This window comes from Protopterus annectens, chromosome 13.part0 (genome assembly GCF_019279795.1).
Source record: "Protopterus annectens isolate FY-2018-M chromosome 13.part0, PAN1.0, whole genome shotgun sequence".
Taxonomy (NCBI): Eukaryota; Metazoa; Chordata; order Ceratodontiformes; family Protopteridae; genus Protopterus; species Protopterus annectens.
In genome coordinates, this window is record NC_056747.1 from 676,326,766 (window position 1) to 676,342,074 (window position 15,309).

General features: G+C 35.8%; 1 protein-coding gene across 1 annotated transcript in view; it reads right to left on the reverse strand.

Annotated features, from left to right (window-relative positions):
• The window catches only part of LOC122788356 (kelch-like protein 10), a 62,446-nt gene extending 47,760 nt beyond the window's left edge, over window positions 1-14,686 (reverse strand). The window contains exons 1-3 of the mRNA XM_044055432.1: window positions 14,547-14,686; window positions 12,744-13,233; window positions 9,767-10,384 (exon numbers count right to left, since the gene is read on the reverse strand). Of these exons, the coding sequence (XP_043911367.1) occupies window positions 9,767-10,384; window positions 12,744-13,233; window positions 14,547-14,680 (1,242 nt within the window). The 5' untranslated portion in view covers window positions 14,681-14,686. The remainder of the gene's footprint in view (window positions 1-9,766; window positions 10,385-12,743; window positions 13,234-14,546) is intronic.
• Window positions 14,687-15,309: the final 623 nt, after the last annotated feature.

Consider the following 15,309-nt stretch of genomic DNA (forward strand, 5'->3'; position numbering starts at 1 on the left):
TCAAGCCAATTGGATTAGCGCTGAAATAGGTATTTAAATGAACAGTTGATAGTCTATTCAGACCACAAATGTAGCAAAAGACTAAGAATTAGTCACAAATGTCTTTTCAGACCAAATAGATATCCAAAAGCGATAAAACAGTTTTCTTAGAATTCCTTTTGGTAAAAACAGATTTATTTGCAAACAGGTGAGCGCTTTCGCTAAAATAGCTTTGTCAAACCATAACAAACACATTAAATGTAAAGCTCCTTATATACAAATTCACAGCTTCATTAGAGATGACATCACAGTCAATTAAGAAATAGTAAAAAATGCCCAGATCCAGAGGAAATTATAGGTGATGACAAGTTTACATGCCAAAAAGACATTTGATAGAGTCAAATTGCCATTTCTATTTTAGGTAATAAGGAAAATGGAGTCCTTTGAGGAGTTTGTAACTCTGAAAGAAATTACAGTAGGTTGTCAGCCTGAAATAAAAATGTTGGTTATACATTTGGAGGGTTTCTATCCCATCTGCTTTATGCATTGTATGTGGAACATTTAGCAACCCATATTAGCCACTTTTCCAGGAGGAGGATGAACAGGGAAGTTAATAACTTTTGCTTATCATTATTAGCAAATGATATGCTAGGTTGCCTAACAGATCCACAGAGGGATCGGACATCATTATTTGTAATACTGAATAAGTTTTGTTTAGCATTTGATTATAAGATTAATAAAGGGGAAAAAAACATTTCCATACATTTTGCCTCTTTTTCAGAAATGAAAGAGAATTATAAACATATTATTTGTGAATGTGGATATCTGATACAATGACTAAAGGGGTTGAGCACTGAAGATGCATATAGAAAGGTAAAGCATTTTCTACAGAAAAGGGAGTTATTAGTGTCAGACTTGAATCAGAGAGTGCAGGTGGTATAAATGGCTGTGCTACCCCAATTGTTGCATGCTGTGCAGGCAAACTTCTGTCAATACCCTCCGAACATTCTGGAAGGACTCAAGATAGAAAAAAAGGTTTAACTGAATTTATCTGGGCAGATAATCATCCTGGTTGTGGTGAATTAATGCTACAAACAAAATATACAGTAGACTGTATATACTAGATATGGAATTTTTACTTTGAAATTATTTACCTGAATCTCTATCATGTATCAGTCATGAATTAGTCATGTATTGGAATGGTGAAATTTGCCAAGGAAAGACTAGGATATGTACTTTGGGTAGGAAACGTTTATGTTTGAATAATGATACTCCAGAAAAGCAGCACCCTAATCATATATTTTCAAGTATTAGTTCTTAGGAGGTTAGACATATTTAAAATTATAATGCTAGATCACAGTTGTGCAAGACATATTCACCCTTGCTGGGTATTTTTTTTCTGATGAGTAACAATGAAGCTAGTATATATAAGAAATGGCGGAGTGAAGTCCCTACAGACGGGTGCAGCTAGGCATGCCCCCTGCAAAAATAATATTTTTCTGATTTTTCAAACTTTTATTGGATGCATGTTAGGTAAGTTTTGCCTTGGGGAGTAAGCAGTAGAAATCTGGAATGTGATTTTTTATAGTGCATGCAAAATAAGTGTTTCAGTTCAAAAAATGTTTTTGTAAGGAGAAATGTAAGATCTAAATGAACAATGTCATGCCTGTCACTCATTCATCGCTAACACATATGACAAGAAGGCTGTTTTTTTTCTTTAGATGCTTTAATACATAGAAACACACTGGGATGGAGAGCAGCATCATTAAATATGAACGAACTAGTTAACAGACAGACCTTACATACATATATGCTTACATCTCAAAAGCTAACTACAAAATGGCAGTCAGACTTGCACGGGCTCAGTATTTATACACTTGTGCAAGTCCTTGGATAGCTTCTTAAAGGTACATACATACATACTGATCTACATCCTCCCTCTTAAAAAGATTGTCCTTTATACAAAACAATATCAGAGTTAGACATGCATTACTATATACATTAGAAACAAAACACAATGTTCATGCCCAAGTTGCTTCATATCTGCTATAGGGTTTTGAGATTTGACCATATCTCGTAATATAACAGTTGGGACCAAATTTAGCAATAGGGACAGTCTCTGGTGCACAACTCATATTAGGAACTTCTGGATTCATCACAGGAATGTTTATGTCCTCTGGAATTTCCTTGGAATTGGAACACTGGACAACTCACTCTGAGATAAAGAGTCTTTCTCACAGGCTATGTACTGCGGTATAAGCTCAGAAACTGGTCTCAAATGTTTCCGATTCCACCTAAACATTGCTCCTTCTGATTCCACAATGTATGATCTCAGATCTGGACCAATATTCTTCATGACACCATTCCAGTCATAACCTTTGGATATTTGCAACCTCAACACTTCTCCATCTCATAATGGATTGAGTGGTTTACTGGTCTTATTGTAGTTGGACTCCTGGGTTAAATGCTTCTTCAACAGATTGACTTTCACTGATCTGTTGTTCTTGACACATGGAACCAGCAATTGACTACTGATTAGTAATGTGGTTCTAGTTTGCCTCGACAGAAGTCTCTGAGCACATGAAGCAATATGTTTATCATGAGGAATATTTCTGAGATTCAAGAGATTCAGGAAAACATCACTATTATCTCATTCTGACTTCTCTGGTAACTGCTATGCACTTTGAACTGCATGTTCTGCTAAACCATTGGACTGTGGGTACTCCAGACAGGTCTATATCAAAATTCCGAAGAGGTACAATGCCGAATGTGAAAACATTGAACCCAAAATATCGAATGGTGAAAATAGCGAAGCCCCGGAACATCTAAATCTTACCTATGGCAAGATTTTGGTAGGCCATTCCGTGGATTCGCTATTTCCTCCACTGTGGTGCAAAAGTTACGAACCTTAGGGTTAGGGTGCGGGTTAAGGTAAGTGGGTAGTTAGTAATGTATGTATGGTGTAGTGTAGGATTGTGTTTTGTTAACTGTATGTGTATGTATTAATTAGTTTGTTTGTGTATAGATTTGTAGGGTAGTTACGGACCTTAGAGTTAGGGTGCGGGTTAAGGTAAGTGGATAGTTAGTAATGTATGTGTGGTTTAGTGTGGGGTTGGGTTTTGTTAAATGTATGTGCGTGTGGTTTATTTATTTTGGTGTGCTCGTGTTGGGTGTATGTTTCTCGGAACAGCGATTTTTTTCCCTGGGAATAAATTCACTATTCTGAGCGTTCGATGTTTTCAATATTCAAAAGTTCGAACACATAGTGTTCGACATTTTGGAAATTTGAATATATGATATAGACCCCTCCAGACTACTTGTGACATGAGTAAAGTCCCATTCTTCAGCAAATCCTTTGAACTGTTGGCTTGTAAACTGCATACCATTGTCAGAAATAACTTTGTGCCGACTACCATGAACAGCAAAATTATGCTTTATCTTAGTAATGACAGTACTGCATGCTAGATTAAGAAGCAGGTCAATCTTGAACCAATTGGAATAATAGTCTACTAACACTAAATAATGTTGACCATTGCACTGGAAGATGTTGGTGGCTACTGTTGACCAAGGTAGTTCCAGAACCTGGTTAAGCTGTAGTGTTTCCTTCTGTTGATGTGGCTTTGTACAATTACACACTGAACAAAACAAAAGTGCTCTCTTAATGTCTTGAGACATAGAAGGCCAAAATACTACTCCTCGTACCCTTCTTCTGGTAGATTCGTTTCCTTGGTGACCACAGTGCAAGATAGTAATGCACTCTTGTTGCAAGGACTTTGGAACAATTACTTTCGGACCTTTCATTATGATATCTTTGTCAGACAAAATCTCATCTCTGTGTGGAAAATAAGGTTGCACTTCTTGAGGTAAACTAGATTGCTTTGATGGCCATCCTTGATTGATAAAGTGGTTGAGCCTTTGTAAAACTGTGGCTGTGTTACCTCTCAACTCATCAAGATGTGTGGAAGAAAAATGTCCTCACTTCCATTACTTCAAAATCAAGACTCTCATTCTTGTGGTGTTCTGTGGTATTTCTGGGTGATCTGGATAATGTATCAGCAAGATAAAGAAGTTTGCTTTTCTTGTAGACAACATTGAAACTGTATTTTTGCAATCTCAGCATCATACGTTACAGTCTGGCAGGAGCTGAATGCATATGCTTTCTCATGATAGTGACTAAAGGTCAGTGGTCTGTTTCAATCTGGATAGGTCTACTATAAACATAATCATGGAACTTTGAACATTCAAATACAATTGCCAAAAGCTCTTTCTCAATCTGGGCATACTGCATCTCACTTTGGAAAAGAGTTCTCAATGTGTAGACAACAGGTTGATCTTCTTGTAGAATGATTGTACCAAGACCAAATTTAGAAGCATCACAAGACAGTGTAACTGGTTTGCGAACATCATAGTATTTGAGAGTTGGTGGACTAGCAACTCTGTGTTTCAGGATATCAAATGCTCTTTGGTGTTGCTCTAACCAGACCAGAATAATCTTTACATGTCAGCTCTCTGAGTGGTGCTGATAGTTGGCTCAAGTCTGGAATAAACTTGCCTAGGTAGTTGATCATACCAAGAAAATGTTGCAGGGCTTAAGCATTGTCTGGAGCTGGCATTTCGAGAATGGCTGTTTGCTTTGACGGGTCTGGTCATAGACCTGCACTCATAAGTAACCTCTCAAAGCCTGAATTTGCATTTGTGTGGATTGAGCTTAAGATTCACTTGATGTGCCCTTTCTAGAACTTTTCTTAGTTTTCTGTCATGTTCGGCTTCATCATGACCTCCTACTAGTATGTCATCTACTATAATAACACAAGGATACACAGAAAAAATTTGCTCCATTGCACATTGAAAGACTTCAGAATTTATCCCAAATGGCATTTTCAGAAATCTGTACCTGCCAAAAAGAGTAGTGAAAGTAGTGAGCAATGAGGATTTTCTGTCAAGCTGAATTTGCCAAAATGAGCTCTTTGCATCTAAGACAGAAAAAATTGTGGCATTTGGCATCAAAGCTGTGGCTTCTTCGACTATGTGCATTGGATGATGAGGTCTTTTTAGTGCTTTGTTCAAATTTGTTGGGGCAGTATATATTCTGATGTCATCTGAGCTTTTCTTATGAGCTACCACCATTGAAAATACCCATTCAGTTGGAGTTGAAACTAAACAAATCACACCTTGTTGCACCATTTTATCTAACTTGGTTTTGACTCTATTCTGCATGGCTATTGGAACTTTACATGCTGGCCTGATCACTGGACTGACCTCTGGGATCTAACATCATGGAGTACACAACTGAAAGTTTGCCTAGTTTGTCTTTGAAAAGATCAGCATAGGTAGAAAAAAAATGTACTGAGCAAAATTAGCGTAATGGTCTTTTGAGCTAACATGATGGACTTCCTTTTTAAATGAAAGCAGCCATATTTTCAAATTGTTTCTGAGCTCTAATAATGACTGGACATGCCTTTTGACCACATAAAATAATAAGTTGTAGCTTCTTCCAGCAGAGTAACATGAAAGCGCTACTGAGCCTTTGGTTTGAATTTCTTCACCTCCATAAACAACAAGCTTTGCACACCTTGCCAAATCCAACAAGCTTTGCACACCTTGCCAAATCAAGCTTCTCACCATGACACACTCTAGCAAATGTTTCTGCTGAAATAACATTGCACTTGGAGCCTGTATCGACTTTCAGCACTACGGGTTTGCCATTTATCTAAACAGTACAAAATACTTCATTCTTTGCCCTTAAATCTACTGCACTGACCATTTCATGAAGCACAGACACACCATCAACATAAAGAGTGGCCTGCAGTACTACTCCATAGCTTCCAAATTGATCAACTCATTTCTTAAAATGTTCCCTTTTAATAAAATAATGTGGCCCTTTTGATTTACAAACTCTTTTGAAATTATTCCATTTATTGCATTTGTGGCATTGTTGACCAAAGGCAAAACATTTCTCCCTTTTAGATTCATATCTTTCATCATAATTATGACAGTTGGCAATGAAACTGGGTTGGGGCCCATGCTTTGAGTTTCCTGACTCACTCTTATGCTTCATTGAGACTGTGTGAATTCTGGAATTTGATGAAAAGTTCTGGGGTTTACCAGTGACTGCTGCAGGGGTTGCAGTTGCTGCCATGTGCTTGGGCCTGTTTCTCTTAACCACGTGCTCCATACTATCAACATGAGCTTTATCACTGTGTCTTCTAGAGCTATTCTCATTTGTAAGCCTATTTGTGTGCTTTTCTGTGAGCTCATATATCTGACACATCTCAATGGCCTTATTCTAAGTTAAATCACTGTCACGAAGCAAAATCTTTCTTACAGCATAATTTTTTATGCCACACATAAGTCTGTCTTTTATCAACCCTTAAATCACCAAATCTGCATGTTTTAGCTTTATTTCTCAAGTCAGTTATATATGCTGCAAAAGTTTCACCAGGCTTTTGATCCCTTGTGTAAAATAAGTGCCTTTCCATTGTAACATTTGTTTGGGGGTTACACATTTTTCTAAATTTACATTTTAAGCACTGTGTCCTCCCTTGACTCAGCTGGTACAACAATATGATGGTTTTCACCCTCTCCTGTATAGCTAACAGGTGCATACACAAATGGGTGTTCCCTTTCTATAGCTTCTGACCCAGCTAAATTAAGTAGAACAAATGCCTTTCTACGGTCATCTTTATCAGAAAATGCAGCCTGTATGAAAATGTCATATTCTTGCTCAAACACTCTCCAGTTCTCAGCAATATTACTGTCAAACACAAGTGCACTGGGTTTTCGAAATCCATCTTCCATGCCTACAAAGTATACACAAATACACTGAAAATATGGTCCTTGTAATTATGTATGAAGAAACAGTTCTGTGAGCTTGTAAGAACATTCAAATGCACAATAAATTCTTTGAAATACTGTACTTTGCGAAATATACTCTGTAATGGCTACATTCTGTGAAATATACCCTGTAATAGCTGTACTCTATAAAATAGCTTTACTGTAACATGGCACAAAATGCAAACACTTTATATACTATATACCTCTAATAACTCAGATATCTTTGCTTAATACGAGAAATACATGCTTGTGAAAATGCAGTAGTTTCCCTTTATTTTATTCGTTTTATGCAAATCGTACTTTACTTCAAACATTTTCCATAGTAATTAGAACATTTTTATCAATATCATACATATTGTTTTATGTGAATACCATTTAGAATTTTCTGTATGCCTCGTTTCATATTATGTGAAAATAAATAGTGCTGAGCAAGTTTTAATATTTGAAATTCATTTCTGACCTGTTTTGCGAAGTTTGCACATTTTAGGAATGATCCACTCCTGTATATTCCACCAGCACTAAGCAAGTACCTTAACTCATCTTAGCCATGCCACTTCTAATTTCATGCCCTTGGGATATCCCAGTTCTGACTCCATACCCTTTAGATATGCTACTTCTGACACCACATTGCTTTTTCATCTCTAACATCTGACACCACATTGCTTTTTCATCTCTAACACATATGAAAAGAAGGCTGGGGTTTTCGTTTAGATGCTATAATACATAGAAACACATCAGGATGGAAAGCAGCATCATTAAATACGAACAAACTAGTTAACAGACAGACCTTACATACATACATGCTTGTATCTCAACAGCTTACTACAAAACTGCAGTTAGGCTCGCACGTGCTCAGTATTTATACACTTGTGCAAGCTCTTGGATAGCTTCTTACAGGTACATACACACATATTGTTCTTCAATGCCTATAGAGTTTGGGCAAAATAATAAGATGACAGATAGTGTAGTTGTATCACTGGAAGATAAAATGAACAGGAATAAGATGGATCACTTAAGGCAAGAAAAGGGAATAATGTACTTGGCAGAAGTGCAAAGTTTCAGTTAAATGATAAATGATAAAATAGGGACATCTGAATTATTAAAATATATAAATAGAATTATTTGCCTGAGGAAGAGTGTGAAGAAACCAGCAATTATTGAGGGGATTAAAAAGGCAAGGGACGAGTCAGTGCCAAGAAATAGATTGATATAGCAGGCTTACAATGTGTTTTTTCATGTTAAAGTAAGGTTGATGTTGGGACTGAGCTACAGTTAGACACAGAAGTTAGACTTTCAGGGTGCGAGAAAGGAATAGAAGCACACTTGTTTAGCACAAAAGTGTGTGACAAAATTGTTAGACATTTGGATTGTTACCTAGAAATACTTGTACCAGTATTTGTATATTCAAGGGAGCCTTTATCAGATACTCCCAGCTGTGAAACATGATTGTTTGAGGTATGTTGCTGTGATAAAGGAGAACTGGTCGTATGCATTTTGAACCTGCTCAAGGCTACCCATTTATGTATTGCATTTTCATCACATGACAGGAACAATCTTAGGTATGGAAGTGCAACTTATTCCACAGAACTATTTTTGAGAGGTTGTAAGAGACACTAATTTGCCACAACATAATTAATGTCTGCTATAGAAGATTCCTGTCCAGGAAAAGATAATAATAATAAAACATCAGCAGTAAAGGGAAAAAGCTACCACTATAGAGATGAAACTATTATTTTCAGAATTAGTGGAGGATAAGGACAGATCAGTTAGGGTGAAAACTTGGCAGAATTTCATAAATAAATGGATGCTGAGGCATCAGTAACTGAACCTGTAGGAGGTGCTGGATGAAAAGAGACTGAGGTGAAAAGAAAGTTAAGGGCCCCCTCCAGGCACTTTGGCTGGCTGGACGAGATTAATCAAGGTTCACATTTTATGAAGGCCTACTTTTAAAGGAGTAAATATAGGAAAATAATTACTTGACTTTAACACTGAGAACATAAGGATAGAGATGAATGTAATTGCTATTGTGAGACATTTGAATGTAAATTATGTAGAAAATATTATTATTAGATCCTTACTATGGTTGCTGCTATTATGGTTAATGTAAATAAAATGTTCTTGGTCAGAGGTTTCAAGTGAAGTATAAAAAAAGATATTGTTTCCATTGCTACTAATACAGTTATTCATGTTCAGTAACAAATTTGAGTGCTTATTATTTAAATTATTTACAATATGAAACAAAAACAGTTAAAACCTAAGATAAACACAAGAATAATAAAATATAAATAAATAAATAAACTACATTGAAAATTATACAATTCAAATTTTTGAAAGAAACAGAACATACACAACAGTAAGTAAAAACAAATTCAGTTTTCTAAATTCAGAATGAGCAAACATCTGCTTTACAAATCAATAATATACTTCTAAAAGTGCTAAACATATGAACTGAAGATTTTCTGGTGATTGACATGGCCCGTTTCAGAGACATAGGTTTGAGTCTAACAGTTTCCACTTAGATGCTGTGTGAAGTAACACATCAGCTAGCTAAATAAGCAATTTTGAATTACAGCTGAAAATGAGTAGCTTCTACTGGCATTTACCCTAACAAAAACTAAAGGCTGTTGTACAATGGATACCAATGTTTTTAAGCTGACTCTCTGGTATTCTGCATTGTTCTTTGCTCGGATACTTTTCATTGCAATATCGTCTACTTCTCCTACAGAAAGGATTTATGCACAGCATGTATGTCTTTCCTAGACAGTAAATTAAATAAACAAAGCCATAAGCAGTGTGCTAAACCAATATGAATTAAATCAAAATTTTTAGTGGGGGCAATTATTTTGACTTAGCTATGTATTCTGTATATGAAGGTATCTGTGATATGGTACTTGTTCTTTTCCTAAATGTGAGAAAAGATAGACATGGCTATCATTCTACAGATTTTTTTTACCTTTCCATGTAGTGTTGTGGCACCTGCATCACTTCTCTGTTCATGCATGGAGGAAATCAAAGTCCACTGGTTGGTTTCTGGATCGTATCTCTCTGCGGTACTGAGGCGAGTACTACCATCAAATCCTCCTATGGCATAAATTAAGTTATTCTGTACAGTGACACTAACATAACAGCGCCTTGAATGCATAGGGGCAACTTGATGCCATGCCTTTTTGACAGGGTCAAAACATCTGACAGTGCTGAAGTATTCCAGCCCATCATATCCGCCAATGATATACATACATCCCTTTAAGTACACTGCACCATGGTATGCGCAAGGGTGTTCTCCTTCACAGCTGACATCCATCCACCTGTTGGCACGAGCATCATAGGATTCGATGAAACTTACTGCCCTACTTTCACTTGATCCACCAAAAGCAAAGATGATTGTATATGGTAGTCGAGGCCTTGTTAGTGGGTTACTGAAATCTTGATAATAAGATCCTCTTATGCTGAGATCATACATGACTTGTTCGGCATTTATGATAATAGATTCACACTCATCATTGCCTTTCACATAGTCATTATTTTTGACATTGCTCATGAAATATGCAGCATCGAGTAGTGCCAGTCGTACCTAAAATAATAATAATACAAATAAGTATTGATAACTCTTGGTAAAAGCTTTTTGCACTTACAGGTGTACGCTTCTCTGGCACAGAGTAACCTGAACTGGTATTATGAATACAGTACATGAAGCTGCGTTGAATTCCATCACCACATACAATGTATAAATCTGAAGCATTTTCAGTGTTGTAGCATACATAGTATCTGCCTCAGTGGTGGTATTTAAATGTTTATTTGTCTTTTCCTATGTGGGACTACTAGTAGTAGAAAGTCATATAATAAAACATCATTCAGGTGCATTTCTGTCCCCATACCCAATCAAGTGGATGCAGATGCAGTTGCCACAGTTGTGGGAGACTTGTGTTTCCTCCATACCTTCATGAAGTCTTTTTATTTTTTAGAGTTTTGTTTTACTCCAACTTTTCCTAGCCTTCATGATACAAGTAAAAGTACTAAACGTTATACGCCTTCAAATCTAGCCCAATAAGGACCTAGCAGCTGATGGAATCAGGACAATTCTACTTAATAAAAGCAGCTGGTAAACACATACAGTACTCCCGCTGATGAACTCACGGGTCTACTTCATAACATTGAAATTTCAGAACATTGAATTTCATAATACTGAGACCATAACATCGAAAATTCAAAACACTGAAAACCCAAAACATTGAAAACTCAGAACATTGAAAGTGTGCTTCATAACATTGAAAACTACATTGCACAAGTAAATAAGATCCCCTCCACCTACAACAATACCTAACTAACAAACACACTTTCTACTACGTTTCTGCAAGCCCCCCCTGCATCCCCCACACACCCCCATAAATTAAATATACCAACTCCAAGATCGCACTACAGTGGAAAAAAGTTAATTTCCTAACCTCAGTGTCCATACAGTGAGGTTATGAAATTAACTTTTTTGAACTGTAGTGCAATCTTGGCGTTAGTATATTTAATTTATGGGGGGGGGGTGCAGGTGGGTTTGCCCCCCTGCAGAAACATAGTAAAAAGTGTATTTGTTAGTTAGGTGTTGCTATAGGTGAAGAGGATGTTATTTATATATGTATTGTAGTTTTCAATGTTATGAAGCACACTTTCAGTGTTCTGAGATTTCAATGTTTTGGGTTTTCAGTGTTTTGGGATTTAGATGTTTTGGTCTCCACGTGATGAAATTCAACGTTATGAAATTTCAATGTTATGAAGTAGACCCGAACTCACACACATTACCCCCATGACACCCTGTAGTGATAGCTATTGGATGGGAACTCTTTCAGTTCCTAGTAAAACAACTCTTTAACAGTTAATTCTTGTAATCAGTCATTAACTAATCATTCCATTAACCAAGAGTAAATATAAATATTTTCTAAAGAGTTATTACTATAGTTATACCTACAATATTTTCTTTCTTCTGCATAGTGTAGAATACAAGAACAAGCACTTGTAAATCTCTGCATTTTATTTGCATGAATAAAGATTTATCACTAAATAAAATGGGTTCATATTTAACACCTAGAAACTGATATGAGTTAGCATTAGCAGTCAAAATGAACCAGTTTACTGGAGCAGTCAAATAAATATTTAGATATAAAGATTTACCTTTGAAAGCAAAAGTGGAATAAACTTCCTTCATTCATGTGGGTCACAGGCAACCCACTTTATAATGGCTTCAAAGACCACATTCTCTTGTTTAACATTTAACTCATCTTTCTCAGTTATGTCTAAAAACCCAAAACACTAAAAACTCAGCAGGTGGGCTTGCCCCCCTGCAGAAACATAGTAAAAATTGTCTTTGTTAGTTAGGTGTTGCTATATGTGAAGAGGATGTTATTTATATATGTATTGTAGTTTTCAATGTTATGAAGCACACTTTCAGTGTTCTGAGATTTCAATGTTTTGGGTTTTCAGTGTTTTGGGATTTAGATGTTTTGGTCTCCACGTGATGAAATTCAACGTTATGAAATTTCAGTGTTATGAAGTAGACCCGAACTCACACACATTACCCCCATGACACCCTGTAGTGATAGCTATTGGATGGGAACTCTTTCAGTTCCTAGTAAAACAACTCTTTAACAGTTAATTCTTGTAATCCGTCATTAACTAATCATTCCATTAACCAAGAGTAAATATAAATATTTTCTAAAGAGTTATTATTATAGTTACACCTACAACATTTTCTTTCTTCTGCATAGTGTAGAATACAAGAACAAGCACTTGTAAATCTCTGCATTTTATTTGCATGAATAAAGATTTATCATTAAATAAAATGGGTTCATATTTAACACCTAGAGACTGATATGAGTTAGCATTAGCAGTCAAAATGAACCAGTTTACTGGAGCAGTCAAATAAATATTTAAATATAAAGATTTACCTTTGAAAGCAAAAGTGGAATAAACTTCCTCCGTTCATGTGGGTCACAGGCAACCCACTTTATAATGGCTTCAAAGACCACATTCTCTTGTTTAACATTTAACTCATCTTTCTCAATTATGTCTCCAAATTTAGAAGCTGGAAGCAATAAAAACTCTTCAGAAAGTTTTACCATTTCCTCAAAGTGGTGAAGAATGAACAGCTGGACCTTATATTTCAGTTCAGGGCAGTAGTAACAGTCTACAAGTTTCCAAATTCCAATACAGTTCTCTGAGCAGAGCTGAGACTCGAGAAAGTTACAGCAGGCCTTCACAATGCCTGTCACGCTGAAATGAACTGCGGTAGCCAGCAGCTGAACCACATTGTCAGCTGTGACAGATACTGTTCTAGTGTAAGCATATTCAATGATCACATTCATCATTTCTGGAGAAACCCCAGGAATGTTGTATATCCTCTTCTCTGCATTGCTCCAAGCACCAGCAAACAAAGCCCTGAGAATAACAAGAAATACGGTTATTTTCATCTTCAACTGGTAACTTTCCAGTTTCACCTGAACAAACTGGTGATCAGTTCCTCTCATTTTGACATTCAACTGAACAAGATCTCAACTTGAGTTCTACTCATCTGGAACATAACTTGACAAAAATGTTTAAAGCAAGTGATTTGGTAGAAGGGGTAAACTCCTATACCCTCAGACTTGTGCATACCAACTTCATGGTTGCACAAACACAGATCAAAAGTGAAATTCTAATAATAAAGGGAACCACTGCTGACGTGCTCTTATAAACTGCTCTAACAATGATTTCCTATGGAAAAAAGTCATTGGAAAGTTCAACACTGGGGAGTGCAATAAACCACTCTGCACTCAACTAGGTGTAGGTAAGCTACAGGAGAATAAAGAGGAAAAGAAGAACAAATCCACCTCAGCTGAAATAAACTAATACATTTATGAAGCCTTTTTCTAAAAAAATGTTCATAATGAATCTATATTTACTCCCAGCTTGCAGAAAGTTAGAAAAAGTAATAATTATTTCAAATTGCTACATGAAACCTTAGTCTTTATATTAATGAAACATATTAGGAATTACACTCTCCTTTTCTAGACTTAGAGTTCTAATTGTGTCTGTTATGCCTAATATGACTTACAGGTCAGAATTTGTAACTCTTACCTTTATGTTATTTTAGTTTGCTCAGATGACAAGTAAGCTTCTTATGTAATTCCATACTATCTCCAAGCTTTGCTGTTCCTGTGATACATCATTAATAATAAATATGAGCACATTAAAAATCCTATTTATATCTAGCAGACTGATGGTGGGATGGTGTTGAGGTACTGTTCCATTATAATGTATTTGCCATATAGTTCAGTGGTTTAAGCATTAATAGGTGAATAAAAATGTAATTTGTACAGCTGTACAAATTGTTTTTATCACTATAGGTATTTTAAATTTCTTCTCAATTTACAGAGGGAATTTTATTTAGAAAACTGTCAGATTAGTTTTGTGGGGCAAAATGAAAAATAAATTACACAGCAGCCATATATACATTTAGCAGCTAGAGACAAAAAAAGGAAATGTGCTATAAATCTATAAAATGTGCATTCAACTGCTTATTCAGAAAGATATTTTAGAATCGAACTATAATACTTAGAGGTAAAGTCTGCCAATTTTGCATACTTTCTGTTAATGGAGCTACTGCATAATGAGGGCACTGTTAAGGATTAAATTTGGTAGTTTATATTTTTATTCAACTTCTTACCTTTCTAATATTTTAATTTCTTAATTGTACTTTTGTGAACACTGACCTAAAGTAAGAGCTGCAGCTACACATGATGTTCTTATGAGCTTTGAACTCTTGTCCATCAACTTTGATAATCACATCACAGAGTTTACCATTCAGTCTCAGTTCATTGAAGATGTCACAATCCATAGCACTCATTTTCTTCTCTACGCAGATCTTTTAAAAAACAAAATGTTATTAATGGTTATTCTGCTAGTTAAATCATCCAGATGTGCACCCAACAAAGTCTTCTCTGATGAAAAGAAAAACCTGAGACTGTTTGCTGGTGTATTTAATGAGCAGTACAGATTTTGTGTTTCCAAAGATTTTTACATAAGTTCTAGAATACCACTATCACTGGCATCATAAATGATACTCTAGAACACCTCCAGTATATTGTCACCTATAATGATAAGAAGTATGTGATCTGGAATATTGCATCTCAAGAGTTATTATCTCATAAAGAAAGCCCGTGGATTCCTTGCAGCAAGTTAAACTGTTTATTATATTAAGCACTTTTTCATTTGCAGTGGTCCAGTTACATAATTGTTAGAGAAATTGGAGTTGTACTGGCAACTTACATTAAATGCTTTTAATTTTTCTAGGTTTAAATGAAGCATGCAGTATTACATGCTTACTGAAACTTAAGGGCCTGGAAAGATAGAGGTGAATGTTCAACTTTATTTAATATTTACCTTGACTAGTCACTATAGGTTTTTATAGTCAATAACATCCTAGTATTTCTATCTTTAATTGTATTTATTTTTTTATTTATTCAGTTCATTTGT